We start from the raw sequence: 17,502 nt of genomic DNA, 5'->3' as shown, positions 1-17,502 counted from the left end.
TTTTTTTTTTAAAGTGTACTTATTCTATGTGAGCGGGAGGGAGAGGAGAAGAGAGCGAGAGCTTCCATCTGCTGGATGCACCCCAGTGCCCACAGCTGGGAACTCAGTCATGTCTCCCACATGGATGGCAGGGAACGGGGACCTGAGTCAGCACCTGCTGCCTCTCAGGCTGCAGAAGCAGGAAGCTGGTCGAGGAGGCAGAACTGGGACTTGAACCCAGGGTGCGGGCACCCACCTGGCACCCTAACCGTGCACCGAATGCCTGCCCCCAAACACGTCACCACACAAAACTTTGAATGAACTTGAAGAAAACTGGGTATCCAGCTACAAAAGAGAAGCTGGGAAGCCCCTGGGTTGCTCCAGCTCACCCTGCATCAGGCTAACACCTAGGAAGAAGTAGCCGTTGGTGGGCTGAACTCACACGCTGCAGCACAAAGCTGGGAGCGGAGGGCCAGCCCTGGCCCAGCTCCTGCTCGCGTGGGCTGGGACGGACCCACGATGGCGCCACAGAGCTGGCTTCCAAAGAGGATACGTGCTGCCGGCTGCTGCTACCCTCCCCTCCAGGTCCGCCCCGGCCACCATGCTTCTGCCGCTGCTTCCCTCAGGGCTTACTTCTCCCCTCTGCCTGGCTCCACCGAGAAGCACCTGGCTCTGGAGCCAGCGGAACCGTATCTACAGAGCAGCAGGGCCACCCAGCAGACTGCACAGCTCAGGAGGGGCGAGTGGAAAGCAGCCTGGCATCAGAGGGGACCAGGCGGAGACCCTCGCCAAGATGGGGGAGCTGCACGCACACCGGCAGCTAGTGCGGGAGAAAGTGGCTGGACCTGAGCTGCTGCAGTCCATAGAATGCCTCCTCACGGGAGAAACGGCCCGGCGGCGGCAGGGTTGGGGGGTCCTTAATGCCTCATCCTGAGTCAGTGTCAGGACGAACAGAGGCCGGGAGGAAGGTGAGGGGCCTGCAGCTCCTGCCATGTGACCACTGCTCTTCCCAGCAGGCGGGGGAAGCTGGGAGGAGACTTGCGACAGCGCTGTGGGCAGTCAGGGGGCCAGGAATGGGTGAGGATCAGCTGTGTCGACGCAGCTGTAGCACATTCTCCAGCTTTTTCTCCATGGCCTTGAAGCCCCCGGGCAGAGGGTCTCAGGCAGCAGTCTTAGGGACCTCTTCCATGTCATCGGGCTGTCTTCTCGCAGGAGTCTGTCATTTCTTACCACTTGCCTGGTCCCTGCGCCCTCAAGGACAACCCATCACTATTGCCCCAAACCACCTCTCTCTCTGTCTTCAGCCAGCTCCTCCCTGTGCCCCTCTCGGGCTGGCTGCTGCTTGCAGCACCTACGATGTGTTAACCACGGCGAGCGATCAGCCCAGCAAGCGCAGAGGCCGGCTTCTCCCAGGTCATGGGTTAGGAGATGAATGTCTAGGGAAATGAGGCAACTGGCCCAAGCCACACAGCTTTTGAGCGGAGGAATCAGGTCCAACCCTGGGTCCTCCTGACTCGGAAGGCAGCAGAGAGCAGCTCTCAGCCTGACTGGCCCTGGGGCCCAGGAAAGCTGGTAGAGGTCATTCAGCCGGCCCGTGGGTTCTGTCTGCGGAGGGCACTTTGGAAGCGCCCCAGGAGTCTTGCAGGTGCAGCCAGGGCTGAGAATCAGTATGCAGGAGACTCCAGGACGGTGAGTGCCTCGTCCACGACCCTGCACTTAGCACGGCGCCGGGTTGGAAGTAAATGCTTGTTGAATGACTGACTGTACGGAGGAATGGTTGCCTAATTCACACTTCCCAGAGGCTCCACAATTCTCCCCTCGCCCAGACCCGAGGCTTGCTCACCACAGGAGTGAGCAGCCGGCTCCCTGACTTCTCTCTTCCTCAGCCTCCTCCACACGGGAGGTGAGAGGAGCAGCCTTCCCAGCCTTCACCTTTGGCTGTTCAAATCTCAGGACACAGTTGCCAAGCTTTAGCCTGCTACTCAAGACCCCCAGCAACCTGGTCCCACTCTGTGCTGGCTCGCAACCACACCTCCCTCAGAACTCTGCCGGCAGGTGGCTGACCTGTCTCGCACATTCCTACGGCAGGATTTTGGACAGCACGGCCCGCCCTCTTCTCCACCGTGAGGACCCAGTTCCTCCACCTTGTCTGGACCTTCATTCCAGCTCCCACGGATCCCTTCCAGCTCTGAACAACTAGACTAAGCCTCCTCCTTGGCTCTGCTCTTACCTGGCTCCTCACCGTCATGTCAATGTGCGCCAATAGGACCATAATTTCCCAGCTGCATTAAGATCACTGGCGGGCAGCAACTGTTCACACGCGCTCCTATCTCGCCCTGGGTGACGGCCACCACCGGGCCCCTCACGGCCCCTGTCATCTTGGTGCGGTCTTACCTGTAATACCGGGACTGCAGGTAGGTGGAGCACACGGCCTTGGACACGTGACTGGCTGACCCAAAGTCGATGACCTTCACCCTGTACGGCTGCCTGGACGGATCCACCAGCATGATGTTCTCCGGTTTGAGGTCAGCGTGGATGAGCCCGAGGCTCTTGAGCTTCATCAGGGCCGTGGCTACCTGCTGGAGGACCGGGCGGATGTATTTCAGGGGCAAGGGGCTGAACTTGTTCTGCTTCAGAAAGTCATAGAGGTTCTGCTCCAGCATCTCGAAGACCAAGCAGGTGTGATTCTTGTGCTGGAAGCACTCGTAGGCCCGCACGAAGTTGTAGTCGTCGGCACTCTCTGTGCTCAGCCGGGCCAGGATGCTCACTTCAATCTGGCCCTGTCGGGCATAGGACGGGTGGTTCTTGAGGATCTTGATGGCTACGATTTCATTGGTGCCCCGCTTCCAGCACTTGACCACTTGCCCGAACGTCCCTCGGCCCAGGAACTCCAACACCTCGTAAGTGTTGGTCATGGAGCACAGCACTTCATGCTGGACCAGCTGGTAGTCACCCTCGCTGTTGGAGCCGCTGTTCTTGGAGGTGGCAGTGGACGTGGTGGCAGTGGCGACCGTGGCCCCGCTGGCATTATTCTGAATCATGGGTGGATGCTCTTCGATGATCTGCACGCTGCTCGTGTTCTCGATCTCCTCGCTCTTACGCTTGAGTCCGCATTTCTGGTAGGTGTCAAGGAGGCTGACGGTGCTGCGCCGCATCAGGTTATGTGGTCCGCCGAGGACGGGCCCAGGGACAGACGTGCTGCTTGCGGACGTGACCACTATGTGCCCGGTGCTTCCTGGGAAGATGATGGTCTGCTCGTAAGGTAGGCTGGGGTTTGGGATTGGCAAGGAGGTGCTGACGGTTGTGGTGGCTGGCTGAGAAGGTGCTGTGTTCTTGCTCTGGCTGTACACTCTGCTGTGGGAGCCGTACCCAGTCATGTCCCAGCTGGAACTCGGCTCTACTTTGAGTTTCTTCACACTACAGAAGGCACTTGATTGGAGGGTGTGAGGGGAGAAAACTTGCACATGTGAGGCCATACCTGTGAGGAGAGAAGAGGAGAAATAAATTCTGAGCCACCTCTGCATGAATAAACCCCAGAGATCCGCTGCAGCTCTGAGATGGCCTGGAGTCAACAGCATTTCCCTCCCACTTCAAAATAAGGCCGGGAACAGGAATCTACTGCACTCAGAAGCGGACCTGTTACTCAGTGTGTGGGTCACCCTGCCACCAGCAGGGGGAAGGAGGCTTGGAACACAGAATGAGAACAGGGACTCCACTCATCTTTTTAAATATCAATAGTGTTTGTGAAAGAAACTGCTATCAGGTGGCCCCTGGTTAACTGTTACAAGCTTAGCTACTCCATGTGGTCAGCCAGCTCAGTTCTGTCAACAGGCCCCAGCGGTCAGGTGGCCCCGTGGGGGGCTCCTCTGGTCTTCTGGCTGAACAAGTGCTGCCTGGCATCTGAGCCGTCTTAACCAAATTCTGCAGGGCTCTATCACAGTTGTTCCCAGAGCAACTGTCCAGCTTAGCAGTTGACGCCCGCGTCCCCAACCTGGGTTCAACACCCACCTGCAGCTTCCAACTTCAGCTCCCTGTTGGTGCACCCCCCAGGGGGCGGTGGTTCTGGCCCACCCACGTAAGGGACCTGACCTGAGTTCCTGGCTCCCGGGTTTGGCCTGGCCCAGCCCTGATGGTTCCAGGCATCTGGGGAGTGAACCATCAGACTGGAGCTTCCTTTCTCTCTCTCTGCCTCTCAAGTTTAAAAAAAGAAAAATTATAAATAAAAGAGTCTGACATTTTCATTTAGATTGACTAAAACATGATTATCAGCCTCTTCGCCGGGGAGTGGGAAGCACAGATTATGGACTCGATTCACTCATTTTCCATGCTAAATTCTTACATCGATAAATTTTTCTAGAAAGTACTACTATTTCATATTAGCACTTTGCCCACAATTTAGCTAACTTCAGAAATTTGTAAGATGATTGCTTGGGAAGAGTTGTACAATTTATAATCACGGCGATACCGGAAACATAAAAACCCACAGAAAAGAAATTAAGGAAAAATAACAAGGAGATGAGGAAGGGTAAGCCTTACAGAAAAAAGTAGCTGCAGTGGGTAAAGGCTTCTTCGAGGAGCAGAGCGGGCGCAGCTTCGCCAGACACTGCTGGGGCTCAGCCACCCGGCGCCCGTGCGTCTGGGAGCGCTCGGCCTCAGGCGGAGTGGGTGGTCCACACCTTCCTCTTCACCCCGTCTCAGCACCCACCCTTCACTTTGCTCCCAAGCTGGAGGCCCGCCTTACTCTGCTCTCCTGCCTGGTTCTCTCACGACTCTCCATCCCCCGGCCCCTCTCCCCCGTCTCAGAGGAAGGGGTGTCTGTCCTCCAACATGGAAACTGCCCTTTCTGGAGGCCCACGGTCCCCCGTTTCCTCTCGAACTCTGTGTCCAGCACTTTCCCTTGCAGCTTTCAGTTTCCCTGCTTAACTGGAGCCAGTCCTTAGCAGACACTTCCTGCAGGTCGGCCAGTCCTGCTGTGCACACACAGACTCCCAGCTGGAGGGCAGGAGGAGCGACGGCCGCCCCCCACTCTCCCCTTCTTCTCCCCGTAATCCGCGCTTGACCCTCCCTTTTCTTAAGTGTTCACTTAGTAATCTTCCCATTCACTTTCAAACACTATACGACTGTAATTTTTTAATAAAGATTTGCTTATTTATTTGAGAGTCAGAGTTACACAGAGAGAGGAAGAGACAGCGAGAGAGAGATGGTCCATCCATTGGTTCACTCCCCAAATGGCCAGACTGAAATCAGGAGCCAGGAGCTTCTTCTGGGTCTCCCACGTGGGTGCAGGGCCCAAACGCTTGGGCCGTCTTCCACTGCTTTCCCAGGGCATTAGCAGGGAGCTGGAATAGAAGTGGAGCGGCCGGGGCTTGAACCAGCGCCCAGATGGGATGCCAGCATTGCAGGCAGCAGCCTTACCCACTACACCCAACGCTGGCCCGAGGCCTGCACTCTTAGAGGTAGATGACTTTCTAGCAGACCAATCCACTGGCCGTTTCAGCCTCTATCATTGTCTCTGTGACATCTGACACTGCAACCACGACTTCCTTCTAGAAGCTCTTATCAGGATTCTCTGCAATCTCTTCCTCCCACTGTGCTTGGGGGTGGGGGCGGTTCCTCTTCCTCTTCTTCCTGTAAAGTGTTTGCATTTACCACATTTGGACTCTCTTCTCCCGGCAATACACCACCCATCCAAACAGTTTAAGCCATCATCTCCACGCAGGCAACTCCCACGTATTTATCACAGGTTGGGTTCTCCCTCATAGTTCCAGCGATACAGTTTTGCCTCCCACTACGTAAAAATGATCTTCCCCAGTGACCTCCTTATCCTTTCCTAAAAATCCAGCCACCTCACCCTCCTTCCTGACACCTCCATATCTGTTCATAAAATATTCTACTGGCCGTTTGGTTCCCAGACCTTGGAGGATTCTTTTCCTCCATGAACAGGAAGATATGAGGCACTCATAATCTCTCCTCCTCCAACATGTCTCCTGCACCCAACTCATTGTTTCTGTTCTTGCTGTCCCTTCCACAGTTGAAGCATTTATCACTCCTGGTAGGGCAATGCAAATACAGACATCTGGTCTACCTGAATGCTCTTGCTCTTTAATTTGTCTATTTTGGGCCACCAGCTTAATCTTCCTGAGCACGTCACTGGTGTTCTGAACAAAAATTTTCAATGGACTCCTTGGTGTCAAGTTGATCCCAAGTGACTTGCTGGCTGCAGCTCCAGTGAGTAACCTTTCTGAACTCTTAGCTCTGATCAACCCTGTCTAGTCACCCTTCGAAGGACCACCTCCTACACCCCCCACCCCCGTCTACTCTTAGCCCATGCCCGTCCAGCATGCCTTCACCACTCCTCTCCCCTCCTCCAAAGACCAGACCGTTATGCCCCTCCCCTTCCCAGACCACCACAACCTCTGTTTGGTCACAGGTTGTGTTTCTGCCTGTCAAACCATTCCCTGTGGGGTTACTATCTCTGTGCCTCACATTTAGGTCCTGAGGACAAAACCCACTGTCTACACTTCACACTTGCTTTTCTTTCCCACAATGTTATAATAACTGAGTTCAGCACACACGGTGGGCACCTGGCTGACGGAACACAGCACTCTAGCCAGCCAGACCTCCAGGAGCACTTAGCTCTCCGATCACACACAGTGACCAGCTGGAACCCGGAATTCTAGAGATCAGAGAGAAGTCTGCAGTACTTCCCATCTGAACCACAGAGCAAGGCAGCTCCTGTCCTGGACCGGGCAGCCACGTCTGTCTGCACTTCAGATGTGCTCTGACTGCCCAGGAGCTGACCCTGACCTGACCCACGACACCCGGCACATGACTTGAGCCCCACTTTTACCCTGATCCCAGGGGTATACGAGGCTTCCCTTCTTGCTTGAATCCAGACCTTGACCACACGGCTCTGCACAGCCTTGTGCCTTGACAACACTACTCTCACTCACCCATGCAGAACCCAAGAGACTGGTCAGGTTTTTTTTTTTTTTTTTAAGATTTATTTATTTATTTGAAAGGCAGAATTAGAGATGGGAGAGAGAGTAGAGAGAGAGGAGAGAGACAGAGAGATAGATGGGGTGGGGGGAAGACAGACAGGAAGAGAGGGGGAGAGAGGGAGAGAGAGAGAAAGAGAGAGGAGAGAGATCAATCTTCTATCTGCTGGTTCACTCCCCAAATAGCTACAATGGCTGGAGCTGTGCTGGGCCAAAGCTGGAGCTTCATCTAGGTCTCCCATCTGGGCACAGGCACTTGGGCTGTCTTCTGCTGCCTTCCCAGGTGCATTAGCAGGGACCTGGATCAGAAGTGGAGCAGCTGGGACTTGAACTGGCTCCCATATGGGATGCTGGCATAGCAGGTGGTGGCTTTACCCTCTGCACCACATGCCAGTCTGTCACCTGTTTCTTCCTTCTGTTCTTCTTGTTCAAGTCGACCACCCCCTAGTTCTTTTTTTTTTTTTTTTTTTTTGACAGGCAGAGTGGACAGTGAGAGAGAGAGACAGAGAGAAAGGTCTTCCTTTGCCGTTGGTTCACCCTCCAATGGCCGCCGCTGCAGCCGGCGCACCGCGCTGATCCGATGGCAGGAGCCAGGATCCAGGTGCTTTTCCTGGTCTCCCATGGGGTGCAGGGCCCAAGCACCTGGGCCATCCTCCACTGCACTCCCTGGCCATAGCAGAGAGCTGGCCTGGAAGACAGGCAACCGGGACAGAATCCGGCGCCCTGACCGGGACTAGAACCCGGTGTGCCGGCGCTGCAAGGTGGAGGATTAGCCTATTGAGCCACGGCGCCGGCCCTACCCCCTAGTTCTATAACAACACAAAAAACGGCTGTTCTCTGTTTATTACTATTATGTACGCCTATTGTTCTAGATGCTGTATACGATACAGAAATAACCATTCCTTGTCTTCCAGTCGCTTATCCACTCAAGAGACAAAGGAAACACTGCCTTCATCCCTGTCTCTAACTTGCCCCATACTCTCACTGCATGAGCCCTGAGTGGGGGTGGGGCTGGCCCAAGGAGGCAGGACGGTAACATGACGGTCACACACAGGGCAGTGAGGCTTTATTCTCTATTTTCACTGTTTCAAAAAAGATTTTGGTAGAAAAGCCAGGGTACTGAAGTGGAATTTTACAGAGGGAAAAAAGGGTGGCTTATGACTGACTTGTTATTGGGATGACAGCCAAGGGTCATAAAACTGTGACAGTCCTCACTGGCAGTGTCTGATGACAGATGCCCGGGATCAGAGCAGAGACCTTCCTCGCAGCAGCTGCCTCTGACTGGCCAGGCCTGGGGTGGCCACTGCTGCCCCTCGACAGGGTCAGCAGCCACCATCCAAGAACTGGGTGCGTGCCCAGACAGCCTGGTTACCTCTGCTCTGCAGCAGAGGCCATTTTGCTCTGGGAAGCAGACTGTTCAAACAAGGAGTCACCAGTAACGTTTTATTCCTTATAAAGGTATTCTAGGGATTTTAAAAGTAGTGGTTTCACAGCTTAATTTTAAAATAGTCTCAGGGCTACAATCAAGCTTTGGTCCCAATTTTTCTCCTTGAGAGTATTTTTTCTGGAACAGCCTTCTTGATGAGCTCAGCCATCAGAGAGTTCACCAACTTTAACCACGGGTTTATCCAGATCCTCAGAGCTGGGTGGGGCGCTCATGCTTCCCTCTCTAAGGAGAGCGAAACATTTCCCCCCACTTGCCTCTGCTCCCAGGGCCTGCCTTCCTCCCTATGTGTCAATCTTCTTTCAGCAAAGGCAGGGGCTTCATGCGCACTGCAGCTTGATCCTACAGCAGAATCTCAATAGTTTTGGAAGTCGTCTCTGCCTTCCTAACTGGCCCTTGGAAGAGAAAGTGGATTTTGGTCCTGCTGAGTGGGAGGCTGGGGAGTGGGTCTTCAGTCCAGGGGGGTTGGTATGAGGAACCCAGGAAAAAACAGTAAGAGAAATCTGCAATAATCGCACCTGCTCCCAGAGGGGAGACCCAAGTCAGACCTGTCCACAAAAGCCTCAGTGGCCTCGAGCATAAACCACCAAATGAGCACACGCAGAGCAAGCCTCTGTGACCTGCAGCTACGGCTTCTGGACAGCAGGGTTCCCACCCCGCTCTCCTGTGCCTCCTGGACAGGCCAGAGACATGAGCACTGCCAGAGGCACCCGCAGGCCTCGCAGGCCTTTAATGGTACAGGCAGTGTGGATGCGCAGTAAAAGTACTTAAAAATGAACTTACTGGGGCTGGTGATGTGGTTCGGGGGTAAAGCTGCTGCCTGCAGTGCCGGCTTCCCATTTGGGCGCTGGTTTGAGTCCCAGCTGCTCCACTTTGATCCAGCTCTCTGCTATAGCCTGGGAAAGCAGTAGAAGATGGCCCAAGTGCTTGGGCCCCTGCACCCACGTGGGAGACCCAGAGGAAGCTCCTGGCTTTGGATCAGCCCAGCTTTGGCCATTGTGGCCATTTAGGGAGTAAACCAGCAGATGGAAGACCTCTCTCTCTCTCTCTCTCTCTCTGCTTCTGCCTCTCTGTAACTCTGCCTTTCAAATAAATAAATAAATCTTTAAATAAATGAATTTATTAGAATTTAAGACATTTTTGTCAAACGACTGTATGTGACAAATTCTTCACTGAAGGTGGTACCTATAAGGTTGACATTAAAACATATCCCATGGTCAGCAGAATTAAAGTCTATCATTTATAAGAAGTCCTTCCTTAATACCACAAAGATATGGAATGTTTAGTTCCCCCCAAATAAACCCCCGTCACCCAGATTTAGGGTACATCTGGATAGCCCATATGCTAAAAGAACGGAAGGCTCCGACCCACCGACAGCTTCACTCAAATGTTCAGTCTCCATTTTAAAGAAATGCACACAGGTGTGCATTTCAAAATGTTATTTTTAAAAACATTTGCCTTCTAGTCTTTATTACAGATATCATCGCACTCACAAAATGCTACCAGACTTGCTTTCAACCCCTATTCCTCAGGATTCTCACAACACACAGGATTCTCTGGGTTTTAAGTGCATACCGGCTCTGGGATGATGTTCCAGGGCAGGGTGAGTGCTTCGGTTTGGTACGGCTTGGATGGGTCCCTAGAAGCTTGGCATGGTGATGTTGGGAGGTGTGACCTTTAAGAGGTGGGGCCTGGTGGGAGATCCTTGGGGGAGTTGTTCTCAGACAGGAATCCCGAGCTCTTTCTAGAGTGAGTGGCTGTGAGTCCAACCGCGTTGGCTTCCTGCTGGAGATGTGACCTCTCACGCCCACACGTGCTCCCACTGTTTGCCATGGGACCCTTGCAGAGCCTGTGCTGTGCTGTCTGGACAGTCACCCTCTAAAACTGTGGACAAACCTCTTTTCTTTATGAAGTTAGCCTCCAGCATCTTACTTTAATGGCAGAAAAAACAGAGAAAGCACACATCAGATTTTGTCTGAACAGTCCAAATTACCCTGGCCATGCTATGCCAATTCAGTTAGTAAAAGCACCCTCCCCACTTTATTTCCCTAAAAAAATAGGAAGTCCCATAGCTCCTACGGGAAGTGGGACAAACAGATTCCTGAGGTTTAAACCTAGGTAATTCTATGTGCCACTTGGTCTCTATTTACCTTAAATTTATTTATTTTTTTAATGGTAACTTTAAAAATTACTTATTTACTATATTTATTTGAAAGGCAGAGAGAGAGAGAGAGAGAGAGAGGGAGGGATGAGGAGAGGGAGAGGGATGAGGAGAGAGAGGGCGGGAGGGAGGGAGGGAGGGATGAGGAGAGGGAGAGAGAGGGAGGGAGGGAGGGAGGGAGGGAGGGATGAGGAGAGGGACGAGGAGAGGGAGAGAGAGAGAGGGAGGAGGGGAGGGAGGGATGAGGAGAGGAATGAGGAGAGGGAGAGGGATGAGGAGAGGGGGAGAGGGAGAGAGAGAGGGAGGGATGAGGAGAGGGATGAGGAGAGGGATGAGGAGAGGGAGAGAGAGAGAGAGAGGGAGGAGGGGAGGGAGGGATGAGGAGAGGGATGAGGAGAGGGAGGGGGGAGGGAGGGATGAGGAGAGGGATGAGGAGAGGGAGAGGGAGAGAGAGAGGGAGGGATGAGGAGAGGGAGAGGGGGGGAGAGAGAGGGGGGGAGGGAGGGGGAGAGAGAGAGGGAGGGGGGGAGGGAGGGATGAGGAGAGGGAGAGGGAGGGGGAGGGAGGAAGGGAGGGATGAGGAGAGGGAGAGGGAGGGCGGGAGGGAGGGAGGGATGAGGAGAGGGATGAGGAGGGGGGGGGGAGGGACAGACAGAGGGCTCCCACCCACTGGTTCACTCCCCAGATGACAGCAGGAGCTGGGCCAGGCCAGGCTGAGGCTAGGACCTGAGAACTCAGCCAGGTGTCCCACATGGGTGGCAGGAGCCGACTACTTGAGTCAGCACCTGCAGCCTCCCAGGATGAGCAACAGCAGGACGCTGGAATCGAGACAGAGCTGACTCAAACCCAGGCATTCCAATATGCCATGGAAACCTACAAGGAACGCTTTAACCGCTACGCCAAAGATACACTCCCACGCCACAAAGGGCTAATGAGAAACTTATTTTTCTAAAGTTCTGGATAATTTTTTTCGGTCCAGTAAAAAGAATATCTAAAAATCTTCACAATCTTCTTGAGGTCATAACTCACATGATTGTTAAAATTCACATCTGTTAAGGGATTGGCTCATTTAGTGTATTTTCCCCTACTTAACTGCTTAGTTTCTTCATAACTTTATATTTCATAATTAGAGAAACTGAAAAGTTGCTTCACATCTGAGTACACTTCCTTTTCACTTCACCACCCTCAAGTTATCTACTGGAAGATCAGATTTTGCTGAAACTACAGGCATGAGCCAGGGTATGCTGTGATAAAAATAATCAAATTGAATTTGATTTCACTGAATTCACCCGAGCCCCGGAGAAGGAATGATTAGTAATACAGTGGCATGTTTTTTTTTTTTTTAATCGGTACAAGCATATAAGATTTAATTTGGGTTTGGCAGATGTTAAATAGATTATCACTTAGAATCCAGTTACATTATTAAAGAGAACAAAATCAAGAGCACCTTGTTTTAAGAGGTACCAAATTTCTCACTTACTAAAATCTTTTGGGCACATACCTGGACTGAGTAACGAGTATTTGATGGACACTACAACTTTTTTTCTTAAACTGAAATCAAAAACTCCAAGAAAGGATCAATTCTCATACCTAATGGAATGCCAAACCATATTACATATTTTGCACACAAGAAATAATAAAAATTATAGAACATGGGCCGGCGCCACAGTTCACTAGGCTAGTCCTCCACCTGCGGTGCTGGCACCCCAGGTTCTAGTCCCGGTTGGGGCGCCGGATTCTGTCCCAGTTGCTCCTCTTCCAGTCCAGCTCTCTGCTGTGGCCCGGGAGTGCAGTGGAGGATGGCCCCAGGGCTTGGGCCCTGTGCCCACATGGGAGACCAGGAGGAAGCACCTGGCTCCTGGCTTCAGATCGGTGCAGCATGCCAACTGTTGCAGCCATTTGGGGGGGTGAACCAACAGAAGGAAGATCTTTCTGTCTCTCTCTCTCACTGTCTAACTCTGCCTGTCAAAAAATAAATAAATAAATAAAAATTTAAAAATAAAAAAAATTATAGAACATGCCAGAAGAATCACATTAAAAAAGTATGAATGCTAGAAAGACGCACCTGAATGGATGCTGTTAAACACCTAGAAAGAGGTTAATCTGTATATTCTTGGATAGCAAGGTGATCTGATGCCTCAAGGGGTTGAAAAGTACTAGAATAATTTCCTCATTGACTGCAAAATAATATTCCTAAAATCTTAATAATTATTCTGCTGAATTATCAAGTTTGTATTTCACTAGTACAAAGGTCATTTCAGACTAGCCCATTTCTAAATGATGGATTTCAAAAGAGTGCATTTAAATGTCTATGGGGCTTCTACACTGCTTTCAGTCTGCCTCTCCACCAGCGATCCAATGTGAACTCTACAGCATCTGCCTCTCCACCAGTGATCCAATGCTAACGCTACAGCTACAGCGTCTGCCTCTCCACCAGTGATCCAGTGTGAACGCTACAGCGTCTGCCTCTCCACCAGCGATCCAATGTGAACGCTACAGTGTCTGCCTCTCCACCAGCGATCCAATGTGAACGCTACAGCGTCTGCCTCTCCACCAGCGATCCAGTGTGAACTCTACAGCGTCTGCCTCTCCACCAGTGATCCAATGTGAACGCTACAGCGTCTGCCTCTCCACCAGTGATCCAATGCTAACGCTACAGCTACAGCGTCTGCCTCTCCACCAGTGATCCAGTGTGAACGCTACAGTGTCTGCCTCTCCACCAGTGATCCAGTGTGAACGCTACAGCTACAGCGTCTGCCTCTCCACCAGTGATCCAGTGTGAACGCTACAGTGTCTGCCTCTCCACCAGTGATCCAGTGTGAACGCTACAGCTACAGCGTCTGCCTCTCCACCAGTGATCCAGTGTGAACGCTACAGCGTCTGCCTCTCCACCAGCGATCCAATGTGAACGCTACAGTGTCTGCCTCTCCACCAGCGATCCAATGTGAACGCTACAGCGTCTGCCTCTCCACCAGCGATCCAATGTGAACGCTACAGTGTCTGCCTCTCCACCAGCGATCCAATGTGAACGCTACAGCGTCTGCCTCTCCACCAGTGATCCAATGTGAACGCTACAGCGTCTGCCTCTCCACCAGTGATCCAGTGTGAACGCTACAGCGTCTGCCTCTCCACCAGCGATCCAGTGTGAACGCTACAGCGTCTGCCTCTCCACCAGCGATCCAATGCTAACTCTACAGCGTCTGCCTCTCCACCAGCGATCCAGTGTGAACTCTACAGCGTCTGCCTCTCCACCAGTGATCCAATGTGAACGCTACAGCGTCTGCCTCTCCACCAGTGATCCAATGCTAACGCTACAGCTACAGCGTCTGCCTCTCCACCAGTGATCCAGTGTGAACGCTACAGTGTCTGCCTCTCCACCAGTGATCCAGTGTGAACGCTACAGCTACAGCGTCTGCCTCTCCACCAGTGATCCAGTGTGAACGCTACAGTGTCTGCCTCTCCACCAGTGATCCAGTGTGAACGCTACAGCTACAGCGTCTGCCTCTCCACCAGTGATCCAGTGTGAACGCTACAGCGTCTGCCTCTCCACCAGCGATCCAATGTGAACGCTACAGTGTCTGCCTCTCCACCAGCGATCCAATGCTAACTCTACAGCTACAGCGTCTGCCTCTCCACCAGTGATCCAGTGTGAACGCTACAGCGTCTGCCTCTCCACCAGCGATCCAATGTGAACGCTACAGCGTCTGCCTCTCCACCAGCGATCCAATGTGAACGCTACAGCGTCTGCCTCTCCACCAGCGATCCAGTGTGAACTCTACAGCGTCTGCCTCTCCACCAGCGATCCAGTGTGAACTCTACAGCGTCTGCCTCTCCACCAGCGATCCAGTGTGAACTCTACAGCGTCTGCCTCTCCACCAGTGATCCAATGTGAACGCTACAGCGTCTGCCTCTCCACCAGCGATCCAATGCTAACTCTACAGCGTCTGCCTCTCCACCAGCGATCCAGTGTGAACGCTACAGCGTCTGCCTCTCCACCAGCGATCCAGTGTGAACTCTACAGCGTCTGCCTCTCCACCAGCGATCCAGTGTGAACGCTACAGCGTCTGCCTCTCCACCAGCGATCCAGTGTGAACGCTACAGCATGTCCCACCAGAGCACAGCACAGTCAACAGGAGCTCTGCTGAGTTCCTCGCCAGCAGTGCCGGTAACAATGCCAGTTACTGCAGCTCTGGGAAAGCACTGAAATAAACTCCATCGTTCAATCTGCATTAAGGGTCCTCTGTGTAAGACTGGGGCTGGGCACGACAGGAAATGCAGACATCTGAGTTATCATTACTTGATGTAAAGGGGCTTGAAATCTCCGGGGTTGTGGAGTTCAGTGCAAATTTAAAAGGCCAACTGGCAGTTCTAGCCAACGTACGCAACTGCCAAAGTAAATGCTGTCGGCGTTCAGAGGCAGGAGTCACCGTGGGCTGTGGTCAGACAAGGTCTCGCCACAGACAGAAGATCCAGGCTACGCTAGAAAGACGGGGTGTCTTCTGAAAGCAAAAGGATGGTGTTCCAGGTCCTTCTAACTGGCCTACGTCAGTGGGTCCTCCAGGGACAAGTCTCCGCAAGGCAGCAGCTAGCTCTGTGGTCTCTGCCCGCAGGAAACTTTGGCTTTGCTTGGAGATAACTGAGGCACACGGCATAGAGGTGATATATACCTGCAAATGCGAAAGCTGGAAATAACCACCAGTGAACACCTAGCTATCCAGCACTGTCACCTCCAGATAGCTTAGGCCTGCAAGAAGTGATTTTAACTACTAAAAAGAGCTAGTGGGGCCGGCGCTGTGGCGCAGCGGGTTAACGCCCTGGCCTAAAGCGCCGGCATCCCATATGGGTGCCAGTTCTAGTCCCAGCTGCTCCTCTTCCGACCCAACTCTCTGCCATGGCCTGGGAAAGCAGTAGAAGATAGCCCAAGGCCTTGGGCCTCTGCACCCATGCGGGAGACCCGGAAGAAGCTCCTGGCTTCAGATCAGCACAGCTCCGGCAGTTGTGGCCAACTGGGGAGTGAACCATCAGATGAAAAACCTCTCTCTCTGTCTCTGCCTCTCCTCTCTGTGTGTAACTCTGATTTTATATATATATATATATATATATATATATATATATATATATATATTTTTAAGAGCTAGTATGAAGGCCATTTCTTTCAGCCGTCACTGTCACTCTCACTGGCGCATCGTTAGCAAGCTGTAGGGGACCGGCATGACTGCCTCTGCTCTGTGTATGTGAGACTCCAGGTCTTTCCTCCCCTCTAAGGTCCAGTGTGTTTCCCCTCTTTGACAGCTGAGGAAATGGAGTTCAGGGAGGCGACCTAACTTGTCCGAAGTCTCTCTGCTACTGCTAGTATGGCTAGGCTTGGAAATGCAGCTTGCCTGACTCCCAAGTCTACGCTGTTAACCGTGCTTCTTCCTCTTGAGGTTCTTAGACTAGAAGCACCAAATAAGGATCCAGGAACAGCAACAGCTGAAGGAAAGACGAAAGCTGATGGTGAGAGAAGACAGATCTCAGCTCTGGGAGGTACCTGACTGGTCAAACGATGGACACTCACAACAATGATCTCTGACAGTCATCCGTCATTTCCATATCCCCCGGCAGATATGACATTTGAGAAATATAACCCTTAAAAACGACTAAAATGAGTGGATCTCTTTGAAGAGGTACGTGTCACTCATCTGATGCACAGTGGCGCAGTGGGGAGAGAGCTGGTCTTGAGAGGGAAGATCTGCGCTAAGGGACCTTGGACAGGCCGCTTAGCCGAGGGGAGGGCTGTCGCAGCAGTCCAGAGGGGAGGTGGGAAGGATGTGGAGAAGGACGTGCCCGAGGACATGGAAAGCAGGAGAGAGATACGAGGCCCTGCAGAGGAGAGGAGGTAAGACGTTCTGACGGGATGTGAGGGCCCAGGAGAGAGCTCAGGCATTCGGGGGACCATGCACGGCACTGGGGAAGGCGGCAGTGGCGTGGAAGCATTATTCTTCGAGGCAGGGAGAGGGTGGAACCAGTTTTCAACAAGCTGAGTTCTAAGTACTCAGAGTAGACCCGGGTTGAAGCGCCCAGCACTCAGCTCTGCATATGGAACTCTGAGGGAAGGAGCTGTTTACTTCTCTGAAGTGAAGAGGGGTCTCTGACATGAGCATCTGGTTCCTACTCCTGGGCGGAATCCTGTATGAAGATGGACCACTCTGAAAGGAAGGGGAAGTCAATAGGATGGGCTAAGCCTGTGCAATCAGTCCTTCCCCTTAACGAAAGCCAAGAGGATCAGGTGGTCCTGAACCAGTTCACAGACAAGGCCAAAGCCGAAAATATTCCCAAGCAAAGGACAGGACGACCCTTGTCAACAGAGGAGAAGCGGAAACGGAAGGTCTACACCCCTAGTATCCAGGGGAGAATGGAGCTGCCCACTGCGAGAACACAGCACGCTGGAGAGCTCCATTTGACAACAAAGAAGAAGTGTTCTATATGGACCAGGAAGGAAAAATCAGGTCAGGAACACAGGTGAGGCCGGGGCTGGAGGTGTTGACCTGGGGCTGCCAGAGTGCCCTGTGCGTAAGCTGCTTCCCAGGAGAATGGTGCAGAGAGTGGAGCAGATGGCACAGGGCTCCTCGGGGGCAGAGACGCCGTCAAACAGCACGGAGAGGACAGAGAGAGTCACAGGGAGAAGTCAAGGATAAAGGGATAAGGAGCACAATTAGGGGACTGATCCAGGACAGTGAGAGCTGAGAGAGAGGGTCTGGGCTGGCTGGGAACAGGCCAAGAACATTCTCGTCCCACAGGGGTCAGAAGGAGACAGGAGTGCTCCCCTGGGAACTAAACCGAACACACCACCCACAGGGAGCAGGAGAGACGGGAGTGCTCCCCTGGGAACTAAACCGAACACACCACCCACAGGGAGCAGGAGGAGACAGGAGTGCTCC

General features: G+C 52.8%; 1 protein-coding gene across 7 annotated transcripts in view; it reads right to left on the bottom strand.

Moving 5' to 3' along the window:
* The window catches only part of HIPK2 (homeodomain interacting protein kinase 2), a 206,020-nt gene that overhangs the window by 127,291 nt on the left and 61,227 nt on the right, over positions 1-17,502 (bottom strand). For all 7 annotated transcript variants that reach the window (XM_070071416.1, XM_051835654.2, XM_051835655.2 and 4 more), the window contains exon 2: positions 2,374-3,457. In XM_070071416.1, the coding sequence (XP_069927517.1) occupies positions 2,374-3,455 (1,082 nt within the window). In that variant the 5' untranslated portion in view covers positions 3,456-3,457. The remainder of the gene's footprint in view (positions 1-2,373; positions 3,458-17,502) is intronic.

This window comes from Oryctolagus cuniculus, chromosome 3 (genome assembly GCF_964237555.1).
Source record: "Oryctolagus cuniculus chromosome 3, mOryCun1.1, whole genome shotgun sequence".
Classification (NCBI taxonomy): domain Eukaryota; kingdom Metazoa; phylum Chordata; class Mammalia; order Lagomorpha; family Leporidae; genus Oryctolagus; species Oryctolagus cuniculus.
This window is presented reverse-complemented; position numbering and strand designations above follow the sequence as displayed.